The 17,042-nt window shown below is 41.8% G+C and overlaps 1 protein-coding gene across 1 annotated transcript; it reads right to left on the bottom strand.

Annotated features, from left to right (window-relative positions):
* Window positions 1–2: 2 nt before the first annotated feature.
* On the bottom strand, window positions 3–16,750 carry adora2b (adenosine A2b receptor). The gene is given in 3 exon segments (XM_055043505.1): window positions 3–3,486; window positions 16,110–16,459; window positions 16,462–16,750. Coding segments are annotated over 3 exon segments (1,053 nt in total). The 5' UTR covers window positions 16,489–16,750; the 3' UTR covers window positions 3–2,810.
* Between the last annotated feature and the right edge of the window lie 292 nt (window positions 16,751–17,042).

Here is a 17,042-nt window from a genome sequence, read left to right as displayed (position 1 = left end):
TAGTTTTATGTTGAACAAATGAACTTTCCCCTCTGGAAAACGTTGGACATCAGCTCGACCACAGTGGAGGCATTTTTCCTGATTAGTAACAAGATGACGCACAGATACTTGGGAATGAAAGGCAGGAATGTTGAACTTGCCATTGTTCGCATTACCTTTTAAAATAAAAATAAAAAAATCAAGGCAACAGTTTGACATCAAGCAGAAAGCCAGACAGCTACAGTACTTATTGTCACACATCAGTCAACAAAGACGATAAGATAACGTTACAGTGCAGTTACAGTATAGATGTCTCCATTGGAATGTCCCTAATCGTTGCGACTCTCCTGTGTTTTAGCCCTTGAAATCAGACAGAGGTGGAAATCCATAAACGCAGAAAGACAGTGCAGCAGCATAGACAGAGGACTCCACGTCAGAGCACTTATTTCACACCAGTGACGCACACCAAAACAGGAAATTAAAATGTCAGGGCAATGTTCATTTGAATAAATGACTGTCATGTGATCGTAATGCCCTCTGGTAGTTCATAGATGGCATGACTTTGCAAAAAGACCTTCTTATGCAGCTTAAAAGCTTTTCTTTGTATTATAATAACGCCTCTGTGTTGAAAAATATTTACTTTTCACAATCTCCCTCACTGGAATCTGGATTTACTAACCTGCTTTTGTTGGCACACATAACATTACTCGGCTGAGTTAAAGATTCAAATCGTTTGTTTTCTGAAATCAAATGGCTTGTCTGTTCTGTCTGTGGTTTTTAAGTCTGACTGTGGTTGAAGGTTTGAAGTAAGCCCAACTCTTATGCCCAAAGCAATGACAGCTAGGAAGTCTTATGCAAGCCACTAAAGGGAAGTGTGACCAGAACCCGGTCTATGTGGAGTTACATAAAGGACTCTGATTTGAGGCTTCATCTTGCATGACGTCATTGTGAAGCAGCTAACAAGGCCCAATGTTGACACAAAATTAGTTTAAAGGCTACAATCCTTTTTCCACGTCCTGAGCTTACGTCTGAAGAAATGCACATCACTGTAGGCGAGTTTTGCAGCTAAACCAACTTCCACCACTTAGCCGTTTCCTGTGGAACAGATGCAAAGGTGACAGTTTGGTTTTTAGTGGTTACAGTAAAATGCAAGACAAAGAAAAGTGACTTGTTTCTTATTAGTTATTCATCCTGTTTTAAAAAATATATATTTTTGAAAGTGAGATTCTCTTAAGAGGTTTAAAACAATCTTTGCATTCCCTAAATTTAGTATAAATCCAGATTAATTCATCTGATAGGCTAAAGCTAACAGCTAGTCTGTTGGAGACAAAAGCAAGACTTTAATCGTTTAAAAACAACTCTAGCATAAAATAATCACTTTTTTTTCATCCAATATTATTTATGGACAGTTACTCTGCTATTTAAGTTTCTGCATTGAGGACTAAGGCCTCCATTCATGCATTGTTCGTTAAACCTTCACCACCGCAGCAACCAACTGGTTGCTTTTGACTGTTTTTTTTTTTGTCTTGGTCTTTGCCAGGTTAGCTGTTAGCTTAATTATCCAGAAAGAAACCTCCCTTAAAATTGAAGATATTAAGTTATTAACAGCAGGTAAGTCACTAACTTTAACAAACATTTTTACAGTCTTAAACTGATAAAAATAATTAATAATCCCAATTTTAGATCTTAAAACATCTTTAAAATGCAGACTTGCAATATTAAGTAATTAATTGAGGAGTTTCCAATTTTTTCCCATTGCATTTAGATTGGTGTATATGTACATTTAGAAATATTTGGACAGAAGACGTCACAAAAAAAGATATCTTTTTTGGGATATCTTAATCTTTCAGATCCTACTAATGGAGTTTGACCCTTGACCTGGTTAAGTTTTAGAATCACATTAATTTTAGTTTGCTACTTCTGGGTTAGGGCAATAAAATCAAAAACATTCACTACAGTAACTAACCACCTGCTGCTTGGTCATTGGGTTGAATATAAATGACAAGTTAGGCTTTGAAGATTTTAAGGGCAATTAAAGGAGATGGAAAATCAAATGTTCATGTACATCTTTGATTTTAGATAAAACTTGTCTTGAAAATGTTTTAGATGCAATTTAAGCAGAAACTCACCATTGAAAAAAGGCCATACTGTCCCTTTATTTGACATTTTTAGCACTCTCCTGTACAAAGTTGGTGCTTATTTAAGGAGCCATGAGGTCAGCTTGTCTTGAGAAAACTATGGTGTACTGATGAACGATATGCAACTGCTTCCTTCCAAATTAAATGAATAAATCCAGGCTGAAGAAAATGTGTCCTCCTCTCAGCAGACAGATGAAGCAAAGATCTGTGAGCTGCAGAATACCCACATGTAAGGATGGCTACCGCTGAACCTTTCTTTAGCTCCACAAGTACAGAGGTAGCCCACACACGCACGTTTGTTTGATCAATACATTCTCAAAGACAAGGTCTTGTAATAAATAAATTATTTTAACACTGGCACTGAATGTCGAGAGTATAAAAAAGAGCAGGGCACAAAAAGAGGAGTGTTTGTCATTGGAACAGGGTGAATTCAGAACAATAAATAGCATCTTGAGTTTGGATCTTCAGTCCTACAAATCCAGTTAGCTTCAACTATTTAAACAAAACTCCTTCAACAACAACAAACCAAAGTTATTTAAGACTTATAGTTGAACACTTCACAGACCCCCATCCCAACCCAATACAATTGATAAATAAAAGTACATTCAAGGTGGGATTGACATCGGTTCATCTTCACATTGTTCTGTAAACATTAGAAACCACACGCCTTGATGTCGATGGAGTCCTCCGCCTCTAAAGCAGAGGGTCAATGGTCACTGTGACCTGGTCTCTGTTGTGCCTGCTGCCTTTGGAGCTGAGGTAAAGCTCCTCCTTTTGGCAGAGGAAGTGCCGCACCAGGATTTTGCGGAAGGTGCTCCGGAAGTCCTGAATGCGGTAAGCGTAGATGATTGGGTTGATCGCGGAGTTGGCGTGAGACAGAATGATGGCCACGTACATGACAAACACAGGCTTCTTCAGATCGCCGTAAAACAGCGTGAGGCAGTTGAGGATGTGGACGGGCAGCCAGCAGAGGGTGAAAAGTCCCACGATGATGGAGAGGGATTTAGCGGCCCGGATCTCCTTCTGCAACAGACTCTTGTTCTGGTTGTCCCCGTTGCCTACACACTTGAGCTCAATCTGCCTCAGCTGCTTCCTGGCTACGGTGAAGATCTTCACGTAGATGCCCAGCATTATGAGCAGCGGCACCAGCACGCACACAAAGAAGTTAAAGTACACCATGTACTGCATGTCCACCACGCTCTCAAAGTAACACTCTTTGCATTTCGTGTTGTTGACCGAGCTGCTGTTCTCCCAACTCGAGTTCTTCAAGTTCCACCCAAAGAAGGGAATGAGGCCGATGACAAAGGACAGGATCCATAAAATGGCGATTATCTTCCTGGCGGTCTTCCCGGTCATCAACTCCTTGTACCTGGAGAAAACGGGACACAGGTTCGTATTATTCACAAAGGTCACAGTGATCTCACAAAACACATTTTTATCCATAACTCACAATATCTCAAAGGTCAAAGTCACGATGAGATCATACATTCCCTGATCAATATTCAGCTTCGTGTTCAGGGGCAGAAGCAGAGATGGTCGCTGTCTGTTTTTCTGAGAATCTGCGAAGAACGTGGAAAAAAGTGAGCTGAAGGTGCAAATGCGCACCAACAGCTTGACGATGTGTCTGAACATGTGTGGTGGTTTCCAGCCTTGAGAAGGCTTTATGGAAAAATGTAAACTTTCTTTTTGTTTTGCAAGGACAACAATAGTCAATACCAAGAGACAGTTAACAAGAGGATTGTTAACTGTTCATTTTTGTATGCAAAATCATGCAAATGAATTTTGCTCTTGGCTTCATTTTCTGTTGTTTATGTGCATTACAGCTTTGGATTATCAAGCCAGGAAAGCACAGATAGAGATCTGTTGCAACAACATGGACCCTAACACTCTTTGTTATAGTCTACCAATCTGATCCTAACAAACACTATGAGGAAAAGCCAGAAAACATTCTGCAACAGCCTGAAAAACAAGGTTTAGTCTGTAGGTACTGCTTATCAAACAACATGGTTATCTAATCATGAACAAATATGAGCTCTGCTATAAATAAAACTCCGTATCTGATCTGTCTTGGAGCACTTTCTGAGGATCTGGAGGTCCACAATTCCACAGAGAAAAAGCTTGTTGGAAAGGAAGTGAGGATCGCTCTCACTCTTCCAGGACGTTCCTCCTGAGGTCAAAACTTCCGTCAGCATGTAGGATTTTACAAAAACACAAGAAAAGTGTGGCCTGGTTTGAAGGAGTTGGTCAAGATAGCAGAATTCCTGGTGACACCCAAGTAGACATTGTTACCTCTTACCAACATCGTTTTCTTAAGCAAACACCACTTTTAATTCGTTCAGAGTTGCTGAACGAAACATTGATTTTAGATGCACTCTTACATGAGTGCCTTGTGAAATGAATATGTTTCCATCACAGCTTTCCACTGTTACTGCCATAAAGAAATGCCACGTTGCTCTTACCACTTTCCGAGTGAACTCTGACTTCGGGGAACGTTCCAGTTGATTTCCCCAACTGGGAATTCAGAATTCCTGAGTTCCGACTACAAATGGGAAACCAGGAGCTACAAAACCGGGACTCTACAGTCATTGAGTCAACCAAGAGCTACACACCAGACTTTCTACAATCAAAAATGGACAAACTGGACGATGTTCTACAGCTCAGCCGCAAATCTACCACAGAAAAAGACTCAAAGTGCAGCAGAAAACCAAAGTGTAGGTCGCTCACAAATTTAAATGGTTGCGCTATCAGAGGGTTGAGCAAAACAGATGGCTACAGCTGAAATGCAATTCCTACTAACACTTCACAACAAGAAAAAGGGGGATACGTAATAAACAAAGAAAATCTATAAATAGCTTAATGGAATCGAAGAGTATTTATTCTCCACAGACAGAATCTACATGCAGCCATGTTCTATGTGCCTCTGTAGAGTTAAAATGAAAGTAACAAGTCTCCTGCTTCTTTGAAGTCTTGGTCTGTGAGCAGGCAGCAGGTGTTTTACATGTTCTTTTTTTTGATTTATGCTAAAATCCTCCCCGGTGTTTCAAAGTGATAACCGACATCAAAACATGAGCAGGAACTTGTAGTCGGTTTCTCATAAAAACGTTCCCTGGCTGAAACCTGAAGCCCGGAGCAGCAGCTGTACATCAGGGCTGCTTGTAGGGAAGCTGGGCGAATCATTTTGGGTTCTGTCTTGACCGTCCCGATCACGTGAACCACGCTGGGAGCCCAATGTGTCTTTTCCTCAAAGTGATTCAGCGGCACAGCCATGATGACTCACGAGGACGCTGACAGGGACACGCTTCCAAACGGGTCAGTCTGAGCTGGAGGTGTCACATGTTGTATGTCTGCACACTGAATAGGGAAGAACACGACGCTTTTCTTTAGAGGAGAGCTCTGAAAGGATCAGGCATTGAGTCCGCCGTACGCCTGCAGACCACAGACGAGGCCTATTTCATTGATTTGACACTGAAAAACCACAACTTTTCCTGTCTATTTTTTGTTGGAAGTATCTTAGTACACTTGAACTAAGAGAAAACAAACTGACAAGAGCCTTCCAACAAGATATAGAAGCTTGTTTTAACCCAATAATTAGTTAATATTCATGAAAAATTGATGGCGTGTTTTCAGAAACGCGTCTAGTTTGAGTAGAGACGCTGATTCGACTGGTCCGATATTTACATCTGTATCGGTCCTGATATTGAAAAAAACCTTTAGTGACAATGTGCCCGATCCATAAGAGCAGATCTAATCAGTCTATTTCTATGCTTTGTGCTCTTTGTCATACTTTATTATTTATTTTACATTATATTTAGAATCCCTAATTGTACTTCCTGAACCATTTGAAAGATCTGACGCAGTTTTTTTTATATTTTTGTCCAACCTATTGCTTTTGTCACTTTCTTTGTTATTTATCTTACATAGGCTCTTATACTCCTAATTGCACTGACTGAACAAATTGTTTTATTTTTATATCTTTGACCAAGCTTGTGAAGCCATTGGTGTATTTAAGTGTTCTGTTTTGGTGCAGCGTTATCAAATCATTTTTTAATCTGTTACATTTATGTCTGTATCGGATCGGTATTGGCCGATACCAAACCTCAGGTTTCTGTATTGGTATTGGAAATAAAATTTAAAAAAGTGGATTGTGCATCTCCCAATGGTTCTAGCACTTTTTTAATCAACATTGAGGAACTATTTACTTATAACAAGCTCTTGCAAAAAAAAAAAAAGTGAGTTGTAAGTTAGTTTTGTAAGTTTGTAAGTTGGCTGTACCGAGATATCTGCACTAGAAATAAAAATAGATTTGTTTTGTTTTTTTTGCAGTTTCCTCCCACTTTGTGTTGGTCTGTCACATAAAATGTCGATAAAATGTCAATTGAGTTTTTCTATGTATAATGTGAAAAGTCCAAGGCCTTTTACAGGGCTTTGTTTTGTAACACCTCAGGCAGCACTTCCTGGATTTGGTCTCCGCATTAACTGGATGGAAGAAAAGCATAATATGATGATAAATGAACAATCGTTTCATTCTGTGGCGCTGCGGTGATGGAAACGTGGATTTAATCTGGGCTTCGTGACGGAAAACCACTGTTCCTGTTTTACGGGGAATTTGATTGTAAAACAAAAGTCAGGTTACCATAACAGCAGAAATTATTTTTCATCATTATCCCGTTCTGCCCCTGCCTTTTTATAATTCTGATGAGTATAAGTTTATGAGCCCTGGCTCTGTCCAGTGACCCCCTGCTGGGGCCCGGGCAGGATGCCCCAGGGGGTCTGAATGATAAAAACACACGACCCAAAGCAGCCCAGCAGAGGAAACCAAGGCGCTCATCCTTCATTACCCACAATATCCTGCTGTTTGTCGCTGTCTCCTTCTTCCTTTTAATCACTGAGAACAACGGCGAGTATGGGATCCGTTTCTCAGAGGGCCCATCTCCTGAACACTCTGCTTTTCGTGCGTGGAGACAGCGAGCAAACCAGCAGCTGAATGGATTAGTCCTGGCATGACGACAGCCCGCCGGCATCTATCTTTGTTCTGCTTCCTTTTCCAAACTCCACTTCCGCCCCCAGGGGCCACCGACCTGTGCCGCAGCCTGAGCGCTCCCAACATCCACCTTAAAGTCCAGCTGCGTCCACAGCAAAAGCCCCACAAACTGTGGGGCAGGTCACTGCTCCATCATATCAACTCCATTCAGATTGTTTCCACAAACGAACTGGTGCAAAAACCTAAAAGCTGCTTCACTATTGAGAGATCGTGATGTAATAAGTTTCATTTTATCTGCCGCTTTCAAGACATAACACCTTGATGAGCTTGAAGCAGAACTATTTCACTTTGCCTCCTGCAGCGGATCTGTGTTTCAGAGCAGCAATAAACATAATCAGCTTTTTTCTTTTTTTTTAAACCTTTTGTAGAAGAAGCCTAATGAGTGAGTCTCTGAAACTGAATGTGTTTTTAGTCGGGACTCAACAGACGGAAACCTAAATTGATGCTTCAAGATTTTTGACATGATTTTTCTGTGAACAGATCATAAGCAGTTACTATCTTGCCTATTTTAAATAACTACGCATGGAGACTTAATCCAAATTAGACAGTAGTAGTTAACTTGGTTAGTTTCCAGGATCAACTAATTTGGATTAAGTCTCCATGTGTAGTTATCTAAAATAGGTGTTTAATGACTTTGATGGAGGATTAATTTTGAAGCTGGAGGAATTTGCCCTCAGTGGTGAAAATGTCATCGCTGATGGGGGTCGACCTCATCGCCTCGGGCTCAAGTCACTTCCAGATTCGATTTCTCTGCTGACTGATTTATTGCCTTTAAGATTTTTCCACCACAGTGATTCAAAATGTTTGTGTCTTTACATGAAATTGACCAAAGTGTAACATCTGCGATGAGATCAAACAAACCAAGAATTTAGCTCTATTTTAGATGCACTAATCTTAATCAAAGACACATTATCTAGTTAAAACGACAAAAGAGCCTAAATATAGACAGGTCAGCATATTTTCGTTTGTTGTTCATTTTATTTCTATTTTGGGATTGAAAATAAAGATAAAATTTAGCAAAACAAAAAAAGACTGCTCTACTATTCCTCCTTTCCAACCTCTGGCACATAGAATCCACTCAACATAGGTCAAAGTTTACATTTATAAAACATCACAATAATGCGACGTCACAGTTACAGCACGGCTGAAACTCCCACAGGTCGTCGTCAAACTTCGGTTTGACAGGCGGGTGGATTCCCCTCCATCTGACTCAGATCGGCCTGTTTTCACACAGTTTTCTCTTTGTTTACAACATCAGCTGACTCCTAAACAGAAATCTAGTTCAGAGCTCAAGTGAGAAGACAAACTTTCATCCAACGATAAGCAAAACTGACATTCATGTCGTAAGAAAGTGATTAAAAATGCAAAAGGTGACGGTTAACGGACACTTTTTAATTTTTAACTTTTTTTGATTAACGTCATGTTATTATGTTATTTCTTCTTCAAAAACATATCTGGAGCGTGGCCTTCACTGCCCTAGGGCAGCTGTGGCTACTGTCCAGTAGCTTGCCACCATCAGCATGTGAACGTGTGAGTGAACGGGTGAATGTCGTGTGAAGATCCTCTGGGCTTGATTCTTGAATCACCCGTTGCAACCATTCAGTTGTGAAATGGCGTCACCTTCAAGATGCTCAAGAAATGTAAGGTTTAAAAAAATTAAAAAACAAAGTTTAACAAAATCATAACATCACGGTGAGATGAAAGATTTGTTGCTGTAAGAGCAAAACCAAGAAACCCACAATAACACTCACTTCTCTGCACCAACACAGAGCTACATGCACTGCAAGGCTTCGCATCACACTGCAGCTCATTGCTTTATGTCACAGCTGGTCCTCAGACTCACGGCACGGTCTGGATCCCGAAGCTGCACCTTTGCCCATCATTGTCCGTGTGACAAATCCATAAATAGGGATTGGCTGTTTTGAAGTCCAGCCACCAGCAGAGTTTCACCTCGTTCTTCAACTCTAAATCCGCCTCATCGCATTACGAAGCTGCGACACAGACACTCCATCTCCGCAAAAACACGACCCAGCGACACAATATTTGTCTGAGTCAGACACCTGGGGCAGAGCGAGGTTTCATTTTCTCTGACTGGGACTCGCAGATGAGGGTACAAATAATTCTTAAGAGTCACCTGATGTGTGTGAGTTGATCTCAGGAAGCAGCCAGAGGGGATGTGTCTGAGACGTAAGAGCTGCAGGCCTGGAGGTGGGGGAGCCCTGAGTGTGTTGTGGCTCGGTTATCTTGAAACGTCTGGCCTCTCTCCTCCATAAAAGCCAGCTGCACGACTTCTGGGACAGAATTGTGGCGTTTCCAGGCCTGCAAACTGACCAAACTCCAACACTAGCGCCTCTGGACGTGTCATTGGGCTCAACATACACTCTGATCTTATTTTCTGCATGTAGAGTCTCTGTGGGTCGAGTAACTATTGAGCCATGAACAAGAGTTTCCTCCTTACAGATTTCTTTTGTTTCCTCTTTTTCTTAGCAGAGCTGTCAAGCATTTGCAACATCTAACCAAAATCAAGCTCCTCTAACCCCTATCTCTAACCCTCTTGCTATGGTCCTACTGCCATCTGCAGAAAGACACTCCTTGGTTAAAAATAACCAAGGCCAAAGCACAGCCCAGGACTTCAAAGGTTTGAATCCCAGCCTGGTGACCTTTGCCGCATGTCTTCTCCCTCTCTCATTACCTACTTTCCTGTCTGACAACTCTCAAATACAGGCCATTACAGCCAATAAAACCATAAAGAAAACAATCAGACCCAGCAAGCAGCGCATACACACGTGTGACTGAAGACACTAAAACTCTCCTGCCTCCGTTGTTTTTGTTTGGGAGCAGAGCATTTATGCAGATGGCGATAATAGCACTGGGAGGAAGTTGACTTTTTTCACAGATCATCATATTATACTGTCAAGATGTAGTGAGAGTTTCAATATGCCAAAAAAACAAAAAACAAAAACACATTCTTGTAAAAGCTGCATACTGCAGCTGTCAGGTCAGTCCACATCATTTTCAGCTTGGACTGTTTGTAAGAACATTTTAAGGTCCTTTTGATTCTCACACCTTGCATAGAAACCCCAGAGTTTAGAGTCAAAGAAAACAATAGTTATCTTCATAGCACGGTATCACAAAAAGTTCCAGATTGTTGTAGTGTGACCTGGAGCTGCTTTTATGTTTTGATAGTGATTACTGCGGCGGAGACAGAACAAGCATGAGCAAGTTCAGTATGTGCAAAAATCTCCAGGTATTTTCCTTTGTGTTGCTCTACTAAATGCTCTGCTGTTTCATCTGTTTTGATATATTTTGTACATCTGGCAGTGATGTGTTTTTATTTGACCTCTTTCAGTCACGTTGTCAGAAAAGCTCAACTTCTTTAAAACCAAAAGACTGATCAGATTCAAATTATGATTGAACAGCTCAGTCGGTTTATTTCTAATAAGTTGCTTTGTAAATATTTTCCCCAAACAAATAAAATCATGATTTTAAAATCATGATTTGTTCATCTTTGATATAAAAATTTGAAGAGTTGAAACAACTTATCGGATTAATCACGATTAACCCATTATCGAAACAATTAATCACTTACTCATTAAGTAATCGATTAATTGTTAACTTGGCTACACAGAAAAAAAAATGCTATTTGGTGAAAAGAAAACATTGTCAGAGCAAGTCAACAAAAATATTTTACATGTAATGTAAAAACTCCTTTGAGTGTAAATATGTTTTAGCCAAAACTCAGGAAAAATAGCTTTAGCTTCACCCAGTTCAGGAATGCAATGTTATTGCATTTTAGGCAATAAAAAGTTCATTTCCTTATTTAAAAATTTATATTTTTAAAAAACTTAAGCGGGTAGATGAAAAACCTGCAGAATGTGCCATTTAAAAAAATAAAATAAAATTAATCGATTACTAAAATAAGCATTAGAAAAATTGTTCGATTAAAAACAAAGCAAACTTGTCGGGACTCCTCGGTGCCCACAAAGCAAAACGTTTCAGAATGAGAACATTTCTCTGAGTGTTTTTCTGCTCTCGGAGAAACAATAGTCAGTGTTTTCTGCGTGGGGGGAAGCGACAAGCTTCAGGTTTTCCTCTGTGGGTCAGAAATAGATGTTACACATGGGGGAGTTTACAAGCCGCCCGCTCTGTGGCAGGCAACTTTCATCGCGAGTTTGTGTCAGACTGTCCTTTCTTGTCAGGGTTTTCGAACAAAACGGAAATGACAGCGGATCCGACACGGCACGGACGACCCCCACAACTCGCTGACACGGCCCAAAAACAACACCACCTGCAGACAGATGCTTCCCATCTGATCGTAAAGCTGCTGCTCCTCAATTCATGGAAATATCAAGCAGCACCACGCTGTCCCTGCTGGCAGCTCGATCTGTCTGTTTCTGTTTCATGAGAACACACACACACACACACGCACACGCACACACACACACACACACACACACACACACACACACACACACACACACAGCTCACTGGCCTCTGCCATCAGCTCTGACACTCAGTGGCAAGTATCGATCCAGAGGCTTCGCCTTTTTTCTCTAATCGCTCAACCCAGTTTTATTTTTTTGTTTGTTTTTGATAAGTGCAAACAATTTGATTCAATAGATTCAGCCTTTTTTATCAAAAAAAAGAAGAAAAGAAATGTGACACTTACTGGTTTTAAATATAGCTAAATATTGTTCTTTTAGCTTATCAGAATAAAACATATTTGCTACTAATTTTGTTGGAATCGATTCTGTTGAGTCACAGAGAACTGACTCAAAAAAAAGCATAAATCAAAACAGGGTTAATTACTGCTTGGGGGAAACTTTTTTTTGCGACGATTTTCTAAGAGTTTGTGTTTTTATTCTTCTTTCTTTGTGTCCGTCAACAGAACGCAGAGGAAAAAGCAGCCGGGCGACGGTGAGGAGCAGAAAAGCCTGGAAATCAGCCGGGAATGGGTTTTGGTCTCTGAGCCCTCGGGCGGCGCAGCGTTGGAAACGGATTAGCGGAAAACACAGGATGAGCTCAGGAACCGTGCTCAGCGGCGCTCCGAGTGAAATCACTGCTGCGTCCTAAAGTTAAATCTCTACCTGGACTCAAGAGATCCCTGATGCTGCAACTTTTACGGAAAATCACAGCGTAGGATCAAGTTAGACCAACGTGGTCCATCTATTTTATCACACCTTTATAGTAATCGGTGTCTTAAAGCTAAAAAAAAAAAAAAACAGAGAATAAATAAGAAAAACCTGCTGCACTTATACCGATTTCTGATTTTTCTTTGTGTCTTGCTCAATTCAGTTTGACTCTGTTTAAGTAACATTCAAATTGATAGAATATGATTGAAAATAATCCATCCATCCATGTTCTTACAGCCTAGTATGGGGTCAGGAAGTGTGCTGGTACCTATCTTCAGCTGTCAACAAGTCAGAGGCTGGGTCACCCTGGACAGGTCACCCTGGGCACGCCACCCTGGACACGTCACCAGTCCATCGCAAGGAAACAGAGACACAAGCTCACACTCACTAAGGAGAATTTAGAAAACCCACTTAACAGTTAAATTAACAGTCATACTTTTGGACTCTGTGGGAGGAAGCCGGAGTACCCGGAGAGAACCCACCATGCACAGGGAGATGATGCAAACTCCATGCAGAAAGACCCCTGGCCGAGAATTGAACCCAGTACCATCAAACTGCAAGGCAACAGTGGTACAAACTATGCATCCCTTTTTAAGTAACATTTAAAGTGATCAAATATGACTGAAAATAATTAAGGTAATTATTGGAGGCTTTTGGGGGGTTGGGACCGACGGAGGCACAAAGAGAGGACTCGATACCAGGACCAATAGAGGAACAGAGAGGCGGAGGCACAGGGGGGCGTCATGGAGCCGAGATCGACAGCCGAGATTGACATCTTCAAGAGGCATTTCATTTGATAAAATACCTCTTGAAGATGTTGGCACCAGAAAAAGTTTTGAGAAAAAACCGCCCCTCTTCTTCTGGTGCTTTTCAATCCGGGTTAAAAGAGACGACACAATTGTGTCGTCGACGATCTCGTGCTCCATGAAGCCCAGAGCCCATCCGGCAGAACATCCAAAGGTTTCTCTGAGGTCCCTGAAAACCTTTTTCACAAGCCCAGGGACCCAGTCCACCTGGATTTCCACCGGATGGCTCTTGATGTCAGCGCAGATATGATGAACTATGCGCTCCTGTGCCTCCCATCAGGGAATCAAGACACCTCCGTGTCTTTGACTCCCTGATGCCCAGACACAGCAACGACTTCACAAAAAGTCGCACTGTGTCCTGTCTCTGTTCCTCTAGGGACGCCCTCAGTTCTTCGGCGCGTCTCCTTGCTGTCACCAGTTCATGGACTAAACTGATGACAGCTCGCGCCAAAGAACTGAGACCTAAGCCCGGCCTCAGAATCGACAAGGGGTCTTCATCATCCATGGGAGACCTAGATGTTACGTGCTTCAGGAAAAGGACGTCAAGCACCTGAGCACAGTCTCCCTGGACGACTTCGTCGACTCCCATCGCCCGGGCAAAGGCCTGAGAGACCTGATCTCCGAACATGACTTTTATATCGCCATACTCGTAGTTCAGGTTCTCAGAAACGTCCCTGACAAAACCGGAGAAAACATTCAGCAAATAACTTAAAAGGTATCTCGTCCTCTCTTCGATACCTTTATCCAAGTCCAGAAACTGTCGATCCAGCCAGTCTTCTTCATGTGTTTGATTGATGTATTCACTGATAGCAGATATGGCGTGTCCATCCACTAACAATTGTACGTCTCTCCTCAATAACTCCATGTTTCTTGATGCCTACTCTTCTTGAAATACCGTGGAACCTGGCAGAATGTTACCAAGCGGAGTTATTTATACCCCATGTTACACAACAAAGCAGTATGTGACATCACAGCCTGTTCATGTCATTATGATGTCACAGACAACTTTCCTTTAAATTCTTAATGACGTTTTTATACTTATTTGTCTGTAACTCAATCTAAATTCTTGCTCAGATATAAAAATAAAAAACTCGAAACTTAAATGGGTTCTCTGCTGGTCAATAAACACATTCAGCTGAACCTGGATTTTAATTTCGCAATCAGAGATGCAAGATGATCCCTGTTTACGCATAAAAGCAGGTTTCCTGTACGTTTCATCTGGATTTTCTCAACTAGATCTAAACGTATGCTGGTTTTTATGCATCCAACTTATCTATCAATGCTGATCGAGGCGAAAATTGACAAATTTCTATTACTGGCAACGACAATAATTGATGCTCCATTAAACGTTTGGCATTTAACTCACTCACAGAATATGTATCAAATTGCTGAAATGCAAATCCTAAATGCTTCCAAAGTGAAACTTTTTCCTAGCGTCACAAAAACGTGATGTAAAATAAGTTATCGAAAAAAAATCGACGATCATTCCTCAGATGTCAAGCTGTTGGATTTCTGTTGCTTTATCATCAAATGTCAGTCAAGTATGTAAGGAAGTAAGATGACTTTGTGCATCCTGGCACCTGGTGAATTTCAAAGGACTGGCTGGTTAAACAGAGTGTAATAATGCAATTATCATTCCAAGTTTATATGAGGCATTAAGCTACATGGGGGATTCATCAGATCCCTGATCTGATTCTGATCTGTGCGTCTTTCTGAAGACAAAAATCATCTCATATGACGATGGCGTGAGTGAAGGTCTGCACGCTTCTGCTTCTCCTGCATTATTAGCATATATGATTAAACAGCCGAAGCTCCAACTCTGCAGATAAAAGCTCATCATTACGTGATTAATTAGAGCACTGCTTGATGGGATTAAGGCTGAATCTCATTTCACTCCTTCAGCCTCAACCTTAAAGGAGAAACGGGAGTTTGGTTCGTCTCTGAGGAGTAAATAAAGATTTATAGGGAATCGTTTCCTTCCAGGACGCAAACATGGAAGTGAAGGAGATTTAACGTCCATAAGTGAAAACGACTCCAGCAGCGTCTACTTTGAAACGTCCCAGCAGATCTAGTCGCCGTTAATTATTGGTGATCAGATGAAAAATAGCAAATATGCATTTTGAAAAAAGTAATAACTTTCTTCTCAACAAGCTAATAAAGTGAAAACATACTGCAGCAAGCAAAATAATTTACACACCAGACCTAATCACTTATCTGATCATTAAACTAAAAATCCTTTTATAAACACATCACATCTTTGTGCTTGTAAAATATTGGACTCCAGTTACAGATCAAAGTTAAAAATGATCAGGCTGATTGATTGGTGCATCTCTAGTTATGCAATATTACTCCCAGTGATAGATATATGTGCTTAGTCATGTTTTATCACACTTTATTTCCTTTAAACATGTTAGTACTACACATGAAACCTGTCATTTTATAAACTATGTAAAATGTAAAAACTCTTTAAATACTTTAAAGTAAATCGCAATTGTTCTGCATTACAAAGCATGAAAAATGCCATCTGCCTCTGTAACAGTTTTATAGGATATTATTAGTCATCTTATTAGTGGTGCCCCAGTCTGATTCATATTTTAACCGCTCATGAATACAAATCAAACCCTTCCTGAAAAAATAAAACCACGGTTTTATAAAACTGGAATTATTTTTAAGGCTCTCTGCTCGGTGTAAAGTAAAATAATTTTTAGAAGAGTTTGAAATGATGATCTAATCTATTCAAAGCAATCCTTAAATTAAGCAAAAATCTGCCTCATTATTATGCCATGTTTTATTATAATCTCCATTAACACTAACTCAAATATCAGAAAGAAATGAAGAGAGAGCTTTTTTAATTTTATTCCGAGCTGTTATGTTGTCTCCCTGGTGCGATGACGCCCAGGGCAGAGAGCCATAATTCCACCTCTGGGAGTTCAGGAATTCAGTCCGAGTTATGAGCTTTTCCTGTTTGCCAGGATAAAATAAAACCCCAGGCGGTCACGAGGCGCGGACTCACCTCAGCGGGATCTTCACCGCCAGATATCTGTCGATCGCGATGGCCAGCAGGCTGAAGATGGAGCTCTGAGTGAGTACCAGCACGAAACAGGCGAGGAACAGGCAGCCGTAAAAGTTCAGGCACAGGCCGACGCTGATGATGATGGCGAAGGGGATGGCGAGGCAGCCGACCAGGATGTCCGCCACGGCCAGGGACACCAGAAAGTAGTAGGTGGCGTTCTTCAGCGTGCTGTTGATGGCTACGGCCCAGCACACCAGCACGTTGCCGCATATGGAGAGGACGGCGATCACCGCTTCGATGGCGATGTAGGACGCGTCCATCTCAGCAGAGCGCGTCCGGGTCTGAAACCGGGCAGGTGGGTCACATCAGCGGCGGTCATCCGCGACGCGTCTAGTCCCAGAGGAGGCGGCAAGCCCGCGCGCTGTAGTCCGGCGGTCCTCCACAAGTGGCTGCAGGAGGTGCCATCTGCTGCGAAGTGGGGAGAAGGTTTTGCGCAAACTTGACGAAACTTCAGCGTCCGTCTGTTTCACCTGGTCGTCTGCGCGACTCACCTTCTGGACGTCGTCGCGCATGCAGAGGAGCGACCGAGCGGCATCTGCACGTCGGCGACGGTGTGTCACACAATTTCCCTCAAACAGCGGTTTTCATGCAGAGGAGGAAGCAAAGAGGAGAGGGGGTTGGTGGGGAATCACTTTCACGCTGGAGCCACGCCCCGCACAACACACACGCGGTTAAAAAAGTTCCCCCTGAGAGCGCCGGTGCCACGCTGCGCGTAATTACGAGTGGGTTAAAGCGGAGCGGCGTTTTCAAGTTTCCACGTGGAGTTCCCGACACATAATCGCTCAACTGTGTGCGCGCGAGACGGCACCCACGCGACCAGAAGCCCAATACAGTTTGGCTCCGTCAAAGCCTGACAAATCTTATTTTAATCAA

The sequence above is a fragment of the Poeciliopsis prolifica genome, unplaced genomic scaffold (genome assembly GCF_027474105.1).
Source record: "Poeciliopsis prolifica strain line A6 unplaced genomic scaffold, Auburn_PproV2 SCAFFOLD019, whole genome shotgun sequence".
Taxonomy (NCBI): Eukaryota; Metazoa; Chordata; class Actinopteri; order Cyprinodontiformes; family Poeciliidae; genus Poeciliopsis; species Poeciliopsis prolifica.
Note: the sequence above shows the minus strand (reverse complement) of the source record. Positions and strands in the feature narration are given on the sequence as shown.